Raw genomic sequence first — 14,571 nt, forward strand, 5'->3', positions numbered from 1 at the left:
GTTTGCTGTTTGCTTTTGCTTGTAAAACTTGGGGCAGTTGTGGCACTGTATCCAATCCCCATGGCAGTTTTGGCTTCTAGTGCATTCACGTCCTTTAGTGCTGAGTAAGTTTGTCACCTGTGGTGTCCAAAAGAAACTCTATGAAAGCAGGAACTTTCTTTTTAGCAAAAAGTTACTGACATATTGCAGTTCTTCTGTAATATCTATGCTGATAAGCACTGCAGAAGCATATGTGGTTTTTTCATTACAGGGTCAGGTAACACAGTCGCTTTTAGGAAGAAAAATACCTTGTGACACTCTTGAGAAACTTCTTGCTGGTTTCTTGTGAGGCAGTTCTGTCAGCCAGAGACTTGAGCTTTTGGCCTCTGGAGCGTTGCTAGGGTACACATCTGCCATAGTAGAGCACAGAAGATTTAAGTAGAGCCCATCAGCAAATTTAGGAAATGAATGTAACTTGTAGTTAACAGAGCACCTAGGCTTGGTCATCCAAATGTGCATTGTCATTCTGTACAGCAGGCGTTCATCTAAGCAGGTGGACATGGTACTTCAAGCAGTGAAGTGCTTGTGTCTAATTTTTATTTCTCATTCATATGCCTTTGGTTCATTCATTTTTACAAGTTGGACCATTGGGAGAAGGCTAAGGTGGAGTTTCAGTTATTATTTTTAGAAAGAAAAGCTAGTTATAGTTCAGTAGAATATCCTTCACCTGTTTTGTGTGATTTTTGCCAGAACGTGTGACTACTTAACAGTGTCCTTGTTTATCAGATGCACTGGCAATCTGAGGTGGCATGTGCACTTATTAGCCAAAAATTAATTTCACCATTTTTATCACTGAATGCTTACTTTGCTTCATAGCAGAACTGTGTTTGTTTCCAAGTGTGTACTTTATTTGGTCCTGTGTGTCTTCTTACTTACACACAGTATTCCCTATGCATTTTGGCCTGGATTTCCACAGCTGCGTTTCCTGATTTATTTTTGGAAAGTAATTCATATAGTTCGTGTCTGTGTATCAGAGAGTTGACTTTTACTGAGCTGAATCTTCCTTGGGCTGTATTTCTGGCCAAGTTTCCCTGTTGAGGTGCCTCTCTTCATTGGCACTAAAGGTGCTTATGCAATTGCTTTATTTCAGCTAAGCAAGTAGGCATAACCTGTCGTGTTGGCAGGTTCCAAGGCATCTCAACTTCAGTGTCCCAGTCAGATTATATCTTTGGTAGTTTAATTCCAACAACTTTTATTTTTGCCTGTAGTCCCAGGAGTATGAGCTTCTTTAAGCCTTAGTACTCAGTCATGCATTAATAGTGTATGCCACTGATTGTCTTTTTTCTCAGTGGTAGCTGAGATTATCCGTGTGGTTTCATCTATAAGATTCAAAACCTAGAAAGCAATTGGAAAGTGATTTAGGATAAAGGTGTGACGTGGTTCTTGTTTTGCTGTGCAGGTAGAAATTTGAAACAGACTTACGTTTTCTGATGTGCTTATACAAATGTAGGCAGTGCTGCCCTTTCTGTTTTTTAAATTACATCTTGGTTTGCTACTACTAGAAGCTAATGGTTAAAAATACCAAATTCTACAACTCTCTTACTAAAGAATACATGTGGGGACACTAGCTTGCTGTGTCACATTATAAAACCAGGCAGACATGGAAAGCTTTGGAAATTGTACAGTTCATCTCCAAAAAGGAATTTAGTATTTCTTTGTGTCTATTTTTTTATGCCCTTTTTTGCTGTGGTTGGTGAAAAATAAGTTGTGTATGTTTAATTTTGGCAATGTTCAGATGTTGACTTCGAAGTAATGGCTTAGGTAAGCCATTTAGCATTTGAAATTAATGCTCTGCAGAATCATTCATGCTTTGATGCAGCTGGTTTGGGCAAAAAATTCTTGGGGCTGGAAAGCCTTAGTACATTTTCAGGGACTGAAGTTGTTTGTTTTAACCTTTGTCCTCTTCAGTTTTGTGCTGTAAATGTATATTTGGATACATGCAGACAGATGCGTGCACAGACACTACAAACTTCTATATACGTTTTTATTGCTGGTTGTGCCTGCTTTTGTAGATAACATGTTAAGTCTTAAAAATATTACTAGTTGTAGGAATTAAATAAAACTTTCTAGGTGACTTTTTTTTAGTATAACTAAGTTTTTACTTTTGAGGAACAGGTTTATATGAGCAGTAAAATTTATTCCAGCTCTCCTCTTAAGTTTTATATATTTACTGCTGAGTTCTAATTTCTCTTGTAACTGTTACTGAATCACACAGAAATCCTGCACTGCAGGTCTGTTTTCCCAGTTACTTTCAAACTTTTTCTCTTGTCTTACTCTTAATTTTTGAAATGAAAAATTTTTTTAGCTCTCCGGTGTGCTGTGCATTACTACATTTGGGCAACAGTATGCTTCATAGAGATTTCTGGAACGTTTGTAGTTCCTTCCTCCCTCAGTTGTCATAGTTCCCTGCTTTTCTTATCTCTCCTTTTACTGCCACAGCTTTCAGATGATAATACATAGCTCGAGAAACAGCTGCTGTGTAATAGCTGAGTAAGACTCGGCACCACTAATGTAGTGACCTAATAGATGAAGAAATTTCTGCTTTGCGTGTAGGCTTGCCCGTGGGATCTTTTTTCCACCTGGGGCATATTAGGTGTCATCACAGAAAGGTGGACCCCGGATGGCCTCTGTGGCTTCTCCTTGCCAGCTGCTCCAGGGGTAGAAATGCACTGGGGGTGGTGTCTCAATGAAGGGAGGTGCTGGAGATTCTTAGTGTTTTTCAAGAAGGTCATCTATTTCTAACCTTGAGTTGCTTTTTTTTCTACCACTTGTTTATTCATGCTCCTGTGGCCAAAAATGCTGCAGCCAGTATGCTAAGGAACAGGTGGAGTAACATGTTGTCCATGGTCATGCTATGTTTTGCCAAGCTGCCCTGCTCATTTCCTTTCATTTCCTCTGGGTGACCGAGCCAATGTTCTTTCGTGCTAGGGGCCCAAGGCCACCAAACTGAGCTGGGAAGTGTCCTGCCAGTTTAGTACATGCATTTTACAGCTTATTTTGGGGCTGGATGGTGAGGTTAGCAGTGGCAGCTCTATCTGTGCTTGCACAGATGTCTGGGCTGCTCATAAGTCAGCTCCTCAGCTGCAGCAGTTTATGGTGCAGTGCTGTAAAGAGAGCTGTCATCTACTTTTGTCAGGTGGATGCTTAAAATGTTAGTATCTGCTGGGAATTCTGTACCTGTGTATATTCAAGACACTAGTCTAGCAAGGAGATATTTAAGGGCTATTTTACTCTTAACCAGTATATGAACTTTTGTTACTATGACTGTTGGGAACAGCTGTACTGATGCTCTGGTGGTTTAAGGATACAAACAAATTAAGATTGGTAGAATACATATTTGAAGAAAAAGTATGTGTCTGGAAGCTTGGCTGCACCATCCCTGATTTTTATTTTATTTTTTTTCCCCTGTCTCTAGTTGCAGAATTTGCCTTATCACATGAAGTACGTTAATTTAAAAGTATTTCCTCCAGAACTGGCTTCTGACTTCTAGTGGGCTAGAAGGGGGAATAAAATAGCATAAAGCATACCTGAGGCCTTGAAACTGAGTGATTTGAAGAAAAGAATGCTGCTGCAGGCTTACTGTATGCTTTTAGTCTGCTCTCGTCAGGTATATTCTCAACCTTATTTTCCAATTTCCTTTCACTAATTCCTCAGTTAATGTTTTTCCAATTTCCGTAGTTACTGGTTGTTGCAGGTATATGAGGGACAAGCATTGTTATGTTAATTTTCCTTATTGCTATTGGATCATAAATGCTGTTTGAACAGAAGTCTATCCACTGGGGGTTGGTGGAGGGTTTAGATGGCTTAAAATTTCCTGAATGTATCAACATGGCCATGTTGAATGTGATGAAGTTTAAATGGATGCATGCAGAGATCAGTCTTGTTTTAAAACATGAGGGGATGGATTTGGTAGTTTGACAACCAGCATGTGGTTGAACAACTGGTATGTAGATAAAGTGGATCTTCAAGGCATTTCATTTGGTATTTAAGAAATGTCAGTGATGGAAAAATCAACATGGCTCATGAAATGAATTAAAAAAACTGGCTTATTAATAGGCTTTAATACAATTACAAATGTGGAGTGGCCATCCAATGTACACCTTGCTGTAGGGAACTTGGTGCCATTGGTATTAAACTATGTTATTTAACATGTAATTAATGACCTGGAAGAGGTCATAAAATAATTGTCAATAAAATTTGCAGCCAGTTGAAATCCTAGGGGCAAAAATTGCAGGCATAGTTATGGAAAGATAGGCTTATATATTTGGAATTGGTGGGGTTTTGGAAAGAGAAGCCAGAATCTGTGGGTCAGGGTAGGCAATCAGCAGGCTTTGGCAGTCAGCGTCCTGTAACTAACTGAAAGGGCCCGGTGCGCTCTTGAAGCGTGTGTGGGGTGTTACAGATTGCGTAAGACCCCTTGTTGTTGGGCAGTTTGGTCTGGTCTGCTTCTGGAACATAGTATCTGCCTGGGATGTTGTTGTGGTTTAACCCCAGCTGGCAGCTAAGCCCCACACAGCCGCTCACTCATTTCCCCCAGACCCAGTGGGATGGAGGAGAAGATCGGAAGGGTAAAAGTGAGAACTCGTGGGTTGAGATAAAGATGGTTTAATAGGTAAAGCAGAAGCCACACAGACATAGAAGCAGAGCTAAACAAGGAATTCATTCACCACTTTGCATCAGTGGTTGAGTGTTCGGCCATCCCCGGGAAAGCTGGGTTCCGTCATGCATTAACAGTTACTTGGGAAGACAGGAGCTATCGCTCCAAACATCCCCTCCTTCCTCCTTCTTCCTCCAGCTTTACATGCTGAGCGCTACACCATGTGGTACGGGATACCCCTTGGGTCAGTTGGGGCCAGCTGTCCTGGCTGTGTCCCCTCCCATCTCCTTGTGCTGCCCCCCCCCCCCCCCCCCCCCCCCCCCCGCCTGCTCGCTGGTGGGGTTGGTGAGGAGCAGGAAAGGCCTTGATGCTTGTAAGCGCCGCTCAGCAATAGTGAAAACATCCCTGTGTTAACAGTGCTGTTTCCAGCACAAATCCAAAACATAACCCCATACAAGCTGTTATAAAGAAAATAAACTACCCCAGCCAAAACCAGCACAGGTATTGATGTGTGAAATGTTGAAATCCAGGAAAGAACAGAAGAATGTGAGAAGAATATTAAAAAACAGGCAGGTAAGAGGCATATGGGGTTCAGTCTGCTAAGCTTGAAGTTCATTGATTCCCAGCTACCTATTTATAAATTGCAAAGTGTTTCCAGTGTCCTGGTCTGTCTTTATTTGATAGGTGTGCTTCATTTTAATACTTAAAGCATATCTGCATGTGGTCAGTTGTATGGAATTTAAAAACAAAGATATGTTACTTAAATAACTTGTTCAAAGGACTTGGCTTGACTGGGTCCTCATCTGATGTGATTTATAACTGTTTTATACTTGTATCCTGGCTAATGCTTTACCTGTTTGTCTTGGTGGAAGATGGGATTGGATGAATGAGAGTAAACTTCATCACAAGTGGAGTCTCTGAAGAGTGAAAAACATCGTTTGCCTGGGAAGCAAGGGTATATTGGAAATATTTTTTCATAAAGCCTTGTTTATTGTCTATATATGCCTATCACATAATGTTTAAAAGAGAAATCTCAGTATTTCCAAGGTAGTGTCTTTCTGAGTGTTTGCATTTTTAGGTTTTATGAGCTGTAAGCATATGCAAGTTTGAATTCACGTTGTGCTTCTGATATGATTTCAAAAGTGGGTTACGCTAGTATCATAGAAGATAATTTAGCATACAGACCTTGTTATTTGATAAGTTTGCAATATAAAAATAACTTTGCTTGATACTTGATTCTCAAAATTCAGCTTTGATTCTTGCAGTCACAGAATTGGGGGTATTGTATAGGGGGGATGTTTGTCAACCAGTGACATTGAATAGGGAAGTTACTGAACGACTCTTTCGTATATCAAGATACGATGTTTTGAAGAGTCAGTTCTCACAGCTGATCTGTCTGTAAATACCCGAGTGAAGACTGTAGTCCACAGGCAAGTTGGACTTCTCTTGAGAACTTGTAGTAGGCCATTTTTCTCTAGCAGTCCCGTAGAAGATTCAGAGCATCTTGATGCTTTTACACATGTCAGAGTTTTCAAATATGTTGGGGGAAATGAGCAAACCTCCATGAAGATAGAAGAAGGATATGTTTGGTGGGGTTTTTGTTGTTGGTGTGTGGGATGGGGTTTTTTGGTGTGCGTTTTTGTTTTTGAAACAAGGTTTTTATAACCAAGTAGTTCTGTTCATAACTAATTAGCCTCAGAACTTTAGATCACCTAAGCTTGTTTTCCCTCGCATTTTATCTCTCTAGGTTAGATTATTCTTAAATATTTATTTAGGAGAAAAATCTCTCTGGAGGGTGTCATGTCCCCCTCCCCCTTTATCAAATGCTACTGACGAACATACTGGCCATGAGCATGCTGAGGGTGGTTTCCTGTCAGAATTGCTTTATGTAGAATAGCAAGGAAGCAAATGGTTCTTGTATCCTCCTATTGTGTTGTTTCCTGTGAAGTAGCAGACTGGATGCGTGTCCTGGATACAGGCTTTTTTTATGGCAATATGCATGTTGGGATGATCCAATCAAATCGTTCTTGGTATCCTTTATAATCTCAGCATAGCAGGAAACAAGGCTTCCTCTTGTCCTGTTGTTTTCCCGTTAGCCTGACTTTTGGAGGCTCTCAGAATCCACAATGAAGGTGAGCAAAAAAAAAAAATGACTTGGGATTTTTTTAGAGAAGTTTTTGTGGGTTTAAGATGTAATTTGTAATCTTATTCTTAAACATTCCTTTTCTTAGTTCTCTCTCCCCTGTAGTACCTTCGGGATCTAGTTTCTGGTGTCTGCACAAGCACCTCTATTGCATGTAATTCCTTTTTTTTAGCATCAGGGCCGTTGTTCTGTGATTCTGTTCATACTTGTAGTTCGCTGCTTTAAAAATTAGCACAATAAGCATGTAATTAATGAAAGTTTTACACTCCTGATGCTTTCTTGTTCCATAACAGCTTAAATGTTCTTCGCCAATTTGAGCAGCGGTTAGGCTAATGTCCAGTCGGGTTTTGCGTTTAAACCAGGTTTCATGTGTTCTGCTGTCAATCTCTTCTGATCTCTACTTATTATAAAATATGCTATTAATAAAACTTTAATTTTTGTACAATCTGATTATTCTTTATTTGCTTAATTTTTTTTTTCTGTACATAGTCTTTAAATACTTCCTTGTGTTTCAGGAAGAACCCTACAGAGTTTACACCTAGGCCATTCCCTGGTTCTTTTTCTTACAGCTTCAAATAAATAAGAGTAGTCTTTAAATTATCTGTAGGCCAGTGAAATGATGAAATAACTATTTGACTTTATTTTGTGTGAATGATAACTGCTTGGAGTATATCAGTGTTTGCCCCTGACTGCTTGATTCTGCATCTGTCTTGTGGCATTGCTCTTCGAGCTGTATACACACTGCCTGAGCTTGAGAGATTTCATTACCTCTACAGCCAGGGTAGAACTGCGGCTCGCAGGGACCAGAGAATGATCCGCAGTCTGAGGGGAAAAAAATGGGTGTGTTAGTATATGCGAGTACTTCAAGTGTTGTGAACGCTTTGGGAGATATTTTTTTTTTTTTTCCTTCTTATGAATAATACTGTAATTGAAAGTTTCCTAAATCTGCCCTACCTTTGTCAGTATATCACATAAACAGTCACAACTGGTCTGGCAGCCCCTTCTGTCACTACTTTCCGTAGCTTTCATTAAAATTTTCGCTCCTCTTGGGTTCAACTAGCCACTTTTTGTCCCTTTCTGTCATCTCCCCTGGGAACATGGGTTTTTCCACTCCTGCCTCTGAAGGCTGTTTCCTGTGGTACAGACATTCTGATAGCGCCTCTGGGATGGGTCTGTTATCAGGAAAATAAACAGGTTTTTGTTGACTTTTTGTCTAAAACAGCTACGCTGTGGGAAACTAAATGTCTTTGTGTTTCTTAAATCAGTTGGAGCAACTGTAATAGCTATCTCTTGTCCTCTTTCTAGTCTTGCACAAGGGAATACTGTGACTCCTTTAAACCTATGCAGAATCTGTTGTGAGAGCTGTTTTCATGAGAGTTTGAAGGAGTGTTTCCATTACTTCAGGCAAATATTATGTGGGTTTTTTTTAAGTCTCTTCTTTTCCCCCTGAAAATCCAGATGTTTAATGTCATCACCCAGTGCCTGAAAATTACTGCAGTGTTTTCTACAGGATAGTTTGAGGTTTGGATCTCTTCCCCACAGTTAAAAAATAAAAATAAAATAACCCTCACCTCTCATCCCTCCTGCTTCCCAAACTTCATTCTCCATCTAACCTACCCAGCAACTTCATTAATTTTCAGGAGTTCTGCTTTCCTCTGTGTCTTGTAGAATAAAGAGATAACATGTATGTTGTTACAGTGCTTTAAGAAGTATTTGTAGTAATTTCAATAGTACTTTATGAATGATCAGGTACAGTGCTTGTGAGTTTCTACCGGAAAAGAAGTGTATGCCAAGAGTAATGGTACCCAGTAACTTTTTTGGCCAAAATGTCTGAGGAAAGTGTCTCTCTTCTGATAATTATGTTTTATTCGACTTTCCTGTAACTTAAATGACATGATATTTTTAGCTTGTATCTTCTTCAGTTTCTCTCAAAGGCAGCTGTTTCTATATTCTCTTTCTATGTAAAAATGAAGTGGTTTGTGGTTTTTTTGTGAGTTGGGTTTTTTTGCTTTTATTTGTGGGTTTTTTTAAAAGGAGAAAACCCCCTATACTTTTACTGGTCCAGAAGAGCCACTGAAAGACTGATACCTTGATGAGGCAATAGCTTCTACAGTCCTGGTTTGCATGATAACATAAAAAAAAGCTTAGTTTTCAGGCTTGTTTATACAACTTATTGCATGTTCTTTTCTTTTCAGACTTTTGACGCAAATGACCTGTATCAGGGACAGAATTTCAGCAAAGTTCTCAGCTCTCTTGTGGCTTTAAATAAGGTGACTGCAGGTAAGTAGATTCTGCTTTATCTTGGTGCTCGCTTAACAATTACCTTCAACTCACATCAATGTATATTTATACCTGTTGCTGAACAAGCACAGCTTAGAGTTTTTGTTGCAGTTTCTGTTGTTTCTCTGGGTTCTCTAGTCCCCCCTTCTGCAGAAGGAAGCTTTGTGGTTGAGCTAAGGCTCAGACTTCTATGGTGGCAGGAATTCTTAAAAAAAGAGGCTGGATTTTCTTGGTGGTTTTGTTTTTTTCCTAATTTGAACTACTGAAGTGGACTTCTGCTCCAGTCTGTCATTCCCATGTTTGAACAACTTTGTCAAGGTTTTCATTATTCCCTCCCCACTCTCCATTCCCCAGCGTCCTCCTCCTTTGACAGTAACAAAAGGATAGCCAACTTTTTTGATCCCTTAAGCCATGCATGTTTCATGTAAGTAGCAGCTAGAACCACCTACTTCAAGTTCTTTGGTGGGAGGGAGAGAGCTGTAGAAATAGCATATGGTTGAGAGGTATCTGTGCTTCATTGTAGGGTGAGGTTGTGCTAAATAATGCCAATTGGACACAAGGGCAATCGAGATCTACTAACATTGGTGGCCCTTTTTGGCTTCTTGCTGCTCTGTGTTTGGGCTTCACACTGTCAGCAGCAAGTTCCAGTAATGGTCGTCAGGTTAGAGTCTGAGAGATTATTTAAAACAGACCATAGTTGATAATTTTTATGTGAGGAGGAAAAAGAAGCTGATAGAGAAGTCAGTGGTGGATCAGCATTATTTCATTGTAATGGTAATAAGTGTCTTGTCACTTTGGTAATACTTCTCTGGTCCATTACAACAGAGACTTTTTTTATGGCTTTTTTTCCCTTTCATCAGCGAACACCCTTTAAGAGTAAGTTTACAACCAAGTTCTTTGTGCTAATGAATGACCATGGACTAATATCGTTGACTTCTTTGAAGTGACTTACACCAGTTGAAGATACTTGCATTTGCAGTTAAGATGAAAGGTAGTATAGACCATTTCAGTACTGCACACTGACAGTAGCTGTCTTTAAAGGGAAGAAGAAGCGCAGTCATTTGGTCCAGACATCGACAGATTAATACCCACATCAGAAAGCCACAATTGTAGCTGGCTTAGAAGGGACCCAGGCTGATCCCTTTCATTGGGGGAGTGGGTGGTGGTCATGATATGGAAACCAGAAATCAAAACTGCATGCAAACTGTGGTGTTGCCTCATTCCTAGCAGCAAGCAGAGCTACATAAATCTTCTAACCAGTTGTTCTTCCAAACCATTTTCTTTTAATTTGGTGACCGTGTAGAAGACATTTTAGACTATCTCCCTGTGATAGTATTGGAAGATGGCTTTCAGATCCCTGTCTGGGTCTGCAAGAATTTCAGATATACACAGGTTCTTCTGAGATGGACCTTTGTGCAGTGGAGGCAGTGTGAGTAATGAGCATGAGGACTGATGAAAGGCTGCTATGAATATATTCTCCCATCAAAATTTTTAACTTCAGGAGGGGTGGGATCAAGGTACCAGTTGCTGTTTGTAGCCAGATGAGGGGAGAACAACAGGTGTAGGGAAGTTGAGATACTGGTAGAGAGGAAGAAAGGGTGTTACAGACCCTGGCAATCTTTGGATGGGTAGAAGAGTGAACCTTCTGAGAAAATTACCAGATTAATGTTTTCAAACATGCATGTTGTGTTGCCATTCAAGTTTCTTGAGTTTTTAGCAGTAGAGCTGATTTTTTTTTTTCTGATAATAATGCCATTGAGAAATTAATTGAACATGTTTGTGGTATTTTAATGGAAACTTTTATGGATACATGGGGTCTGCAAGCCTCTTAAGTCTACCAAAAGCTCAAATTGATTTGAAATTATTTAGATATTGGTAAAAATAATTGCAATTTGCATGTGGTTTGTTTGTAGTAATTTTCTTTCTTTTCAGTTCAAACAGGCAGTTTCTAATTCAAGCCTCAAAAGGTGCTCTTGTGTTGGTGTATTAGCTCTGCTGTTGCAAAATAGAAAACTTTGCACATCAGGCAATAGTAAAAAAAATTCTAGGGTGGTATGTTTTAGGGTTGCCCAGAGGCTGGGATGCACTGCTGTCAGTCAGCCTAATCCTGTTTCTCTAGGTGAGCTGTGTTAAGGCATAACGCTGGATTTGGTGGCGTGTCTGTTCTTTCACTTGGCTGCAGTTAGGAAACATAGCAAACTGGACATGTAGATGTTACAGGTTGCTTTTAATCCTTAAGTTCCATTAGTCACAGGTAGTTACAGCAAGTTGAAAGTTTTTGGGAGCCTCAGAATTAGCCACAAAGTTAGGATTTACAAATGAAGCCCATGATTGTAGTATCATAGAATGGTTTGGGTTGGAAGGGACCTTAAAGATCGTCTAGTTCTAACCCCTCTGCCATGGGCTGGGACACTTCCCACTACACCAGGTTGGTTTAGTCTGATTTCTTGCCTGGCTGCAAAGATGTATGCCCTTTCTGTAATGGACTTTAATCGCTGGTGTTTATATTGATACAGTAGCCTTTAAATGCTTTTAGGAAAGCAGGTTCACAAAGTGTGAGGTCTTTTGTGACTTCAATGTGTAATGATGCTATTCATACAAAATACGCAACTCTAATATGAATAGTTCTAATATTGCACTATTTGACATGGGAATGTGTATTTATAGATTGGGTTTTTTGGAGGATAATGATTTTCAAAGGAAAGCAGTGACTTTTTAAAAAAAGATGCACCTGAAGAAGGTCTTTCCCGCTCAGTCACTGTGGACTTGGAGCATCCTTTGTCAACGCTTCTGTGCTTGTTGTCAATCTCAAACCCTTTCCTTCCTCCTGCATGTCAGCCCCTGTTGGGTGCCGTGCTGAATTTGAAAGGCTATCCAGTTGTCCCTTCAGGTTTGAAGTGGAACAGCAGATATGCCTTGTTCACCAGTCTCCTCATGGAACTGAGCCTGTATGTGTTATTTCCCTTGCACCAAAATGAACTCGGACTTGCATAATATCATGGTCTGCTTTAGTCTGAAAGTAACTAATATGAAACTGTAGTTGTGCGCATGTACCTCTGATATGGAAGTCAAGTGTTGGAAGCAAAGCAGGCTACTAGGAAAGAGAGTAACGGAGGCATAAAAACCAGGAGAGCAGTTGGCATGCTTGTGTAGTCTTGTGAAAACATCTAGTTTTGGGACAGAAAATACTGCACTGCTTTCAGGGCTCTTTGAAGCTCAGATGCTTACTGAATGATTTCCTTGTATGTGGGGAAAATGAGGAAAAGGAGTGACTCGCCGTACTCATGGAAAGGAGCAGTGTTTGCTATAACACATCACCCATGCAAGGGCCCTGGGAGCATCCCTCTCCTGGGGCCTTGGCTGCGAGGACTGGGGAGCTGGTGCAGCCAGAAGCCACCCCTGTCCCACCGTAACGCTGGGGGAGAGGCTCAGCAGTGCCGCAGCCTGGCCCTGGTCTGGCTGTGGCCTGCTGTTCTGGACAAGGACACCCCACCTGTGGGTGGGCTGACATCCCATCCCCAGGGAGGTGCCCAGTGTCCAGGGCTTGGGGCTGCTGTGCCCCAGCTGCACTGCTCCTGGCTGGAGTGGTGGGATGAGCTCTGCCCTGCCACTCCCTTGATGCCTCCCAGCTCACAGGGACCCCAGCAGCACTCAGACAGCATGTTGGGTGAACATCTCAAATGGGTGTGCTTCTCGGAGGAGAGACCTTGAAGGAGGGGAGAGGTTTTGGGAGGGTGTCGGTTTTTTGAGCAAGCAGCTTTCCTCCTTTCTACGCCTCTTATCCCTCCCCCTCCCTCCAAAGAAGAAGAAACAGCTTAGTTGGCAAAAAAGGGATGAGACAAAGGAACACAGGAAAAAAGACAGTGGAAGGAATGTTTTAATTGAGAAGGAGATGCGGTGGGAGGAGAGCTAAGAAACAGATGTGGCTGGCTTTACTTCAAGCAAGTTTCATGCATTCAAAATTCTTGGCTATTAGCTAAAATGATGCTGGTTAATTACCTTTAAATGGACTGGCAGTGAGTAAGAATGGAGAAATAAAACCCTAGTCCTCCTCTTCCTCAACAGCTCAAATGGTTTTCATGCCTGTGTGGGGAAGAAACTGCCAGTATCTCAGGATTTCAGATTATTTTTATTTTTTATTATATATATTCTGTAATATATTTATTAAATATTATACATTATAATTTTTTTATCTTGAATTATTCAGCAACTGCAGGTACATCAAATCTCCTTTAAGCATGTCCATTTTACAGAGGTAAGCAGAAGATACATGCAGATTTCTTAGTATCTAATTTTTTTTTTCCTTCCCTCTTGCAGACATAGGGCTGGGCAGTGACTCTGTATGCGCACGGCCCTCATCTCATCGAATAAAATCTTTTGATTCTCTGGGATCCCAGTCTTTACACAGTAGAACTTCAAAACTCTTTCAGGGACAGTATCGGAGTTTGGTAAGTTCAAGAAGAAATGAAACATACTGTGGTGATACTTTTTTTTTTCTTTTGACAAGATTTATAAGTGAAAGATAGTGTAGCAAAGCAACTGTTTTTTCTTTCACCTCTGTGTTTCAAGCCTGTGACATTCTATTTTTGCAGCTTTTCTTATGATGTTCCAAAATATATGCAGCTTCCTGTGAAATTCTAATTATTTTTTTTCCTCACTTACTGCTCCATGTTGTCTGCATACACAGTATCTTCTTTTCGGTGTAAGGACTTGCTCTTCCAAAGGCAAAAATCTCATTTTCTCCATGTCTGAGTTTAGGGATGATAATTGAAGGAGAGTCAGACCTCAGCAAAGGTGGTACTTTAAATGTTGACAGTATTGGTAGTTATTCCAGTTTTCTGTTATGTTTCAAGGTGAATCCTTCAACCAGCCTTCAGGTAGCTGAGTGGTGTGGGTAGTTGTTACACAGTACAGCTGAGGTCAGGATGGAGTACTGTATTGAAACTAACTGTGGTGAAAGGTGCTTTTACTGACTAAAAGGTTTGCAAGAAGGGTTCAGATCCCTATTGTAAACTGCTTTTTTCCATGCTTGAAGGAGGCCGTTTTGAACTATGTGATGATTACTACATGAAACTTGAAACACAGTACTCTACTTAAGCTTTCTTAGGTGTGGTTTGGTGTGTTTTCTTTGGTAGCAGAGCCCATGCAAGTTCTTGCCCTAGGCCACTAATTCCAGCTCTCACTCTGCTGTTCACAACCCACTCAGTTTTGCTGATGCAACTTTGTGGGACTAGCTGTTAGCTGGATCATGGAAGTAATCAGAGTTTTAAAGTATTTTTATCACTTTGGTGATCTGAGTGGCTCTGCAGAAAGTTGCGAAGGGCCAGAGAAGTGCAAGAAGGAGGGAAAGAGAGCTAGTGGCCAAACTGGGAAATTACTAGGTTGGTTTTGCTGCTGTAGATGATCAGTTTGGAACTGTTCTCACCAAATTTGTACTTAGTTTCCTCTACTGGAGAGCCATCCTGGCAGAGGAGAGGGACTGTAATTGATGTCACTGTGCAATGTTGGTGCT

The 14,571-nt window shown here is 40.7% G+C and overlaps 1 protein-coding gene across 5 annotated transcripts in view; it reads left to right on the top strand.

Moving 5' to 3' along the window:
• Positions 1–14,571, top strand: part of ARHGEF7 (Rho guanine nucleotide exchange factor 7) — a 164,911-nt gene that overhangs the window by 80,680 nt on the left and 69,660 nt on the right. For 4 of the 5 annotated variants that reach the window (XM_080375532.1, XM_080375528.1, XM_080375531.1 and 1 more), the window contains 2 exons: positions 8,975–9,059; positions 13,377–13,507. In XM_080375532.1, the coding sequence (XP_080231658.1) occupies positions 8,975–9,059; positions 13,377–13,507 (216 nt within the window). Of the gene's footprint in view, positions 1–4,977; positions 6,769–8,974; positions 9,060–13,376; positions 13,508–14,571 lie in introns of those variants that run through there. The other variant, XM_080375529.1, reaches the window with a different exon arrangement.

This window comes from Falco punctatus, assembly GCF_963210335.1.
Source record: "Falco punctatus genome assembly, chromosome: 2".
Lineage (NCBI taxonomy): Eukaryota > Metazoa > Chordata > Aves > Falconiformes > Falconidae > Falco > Falco punctatus.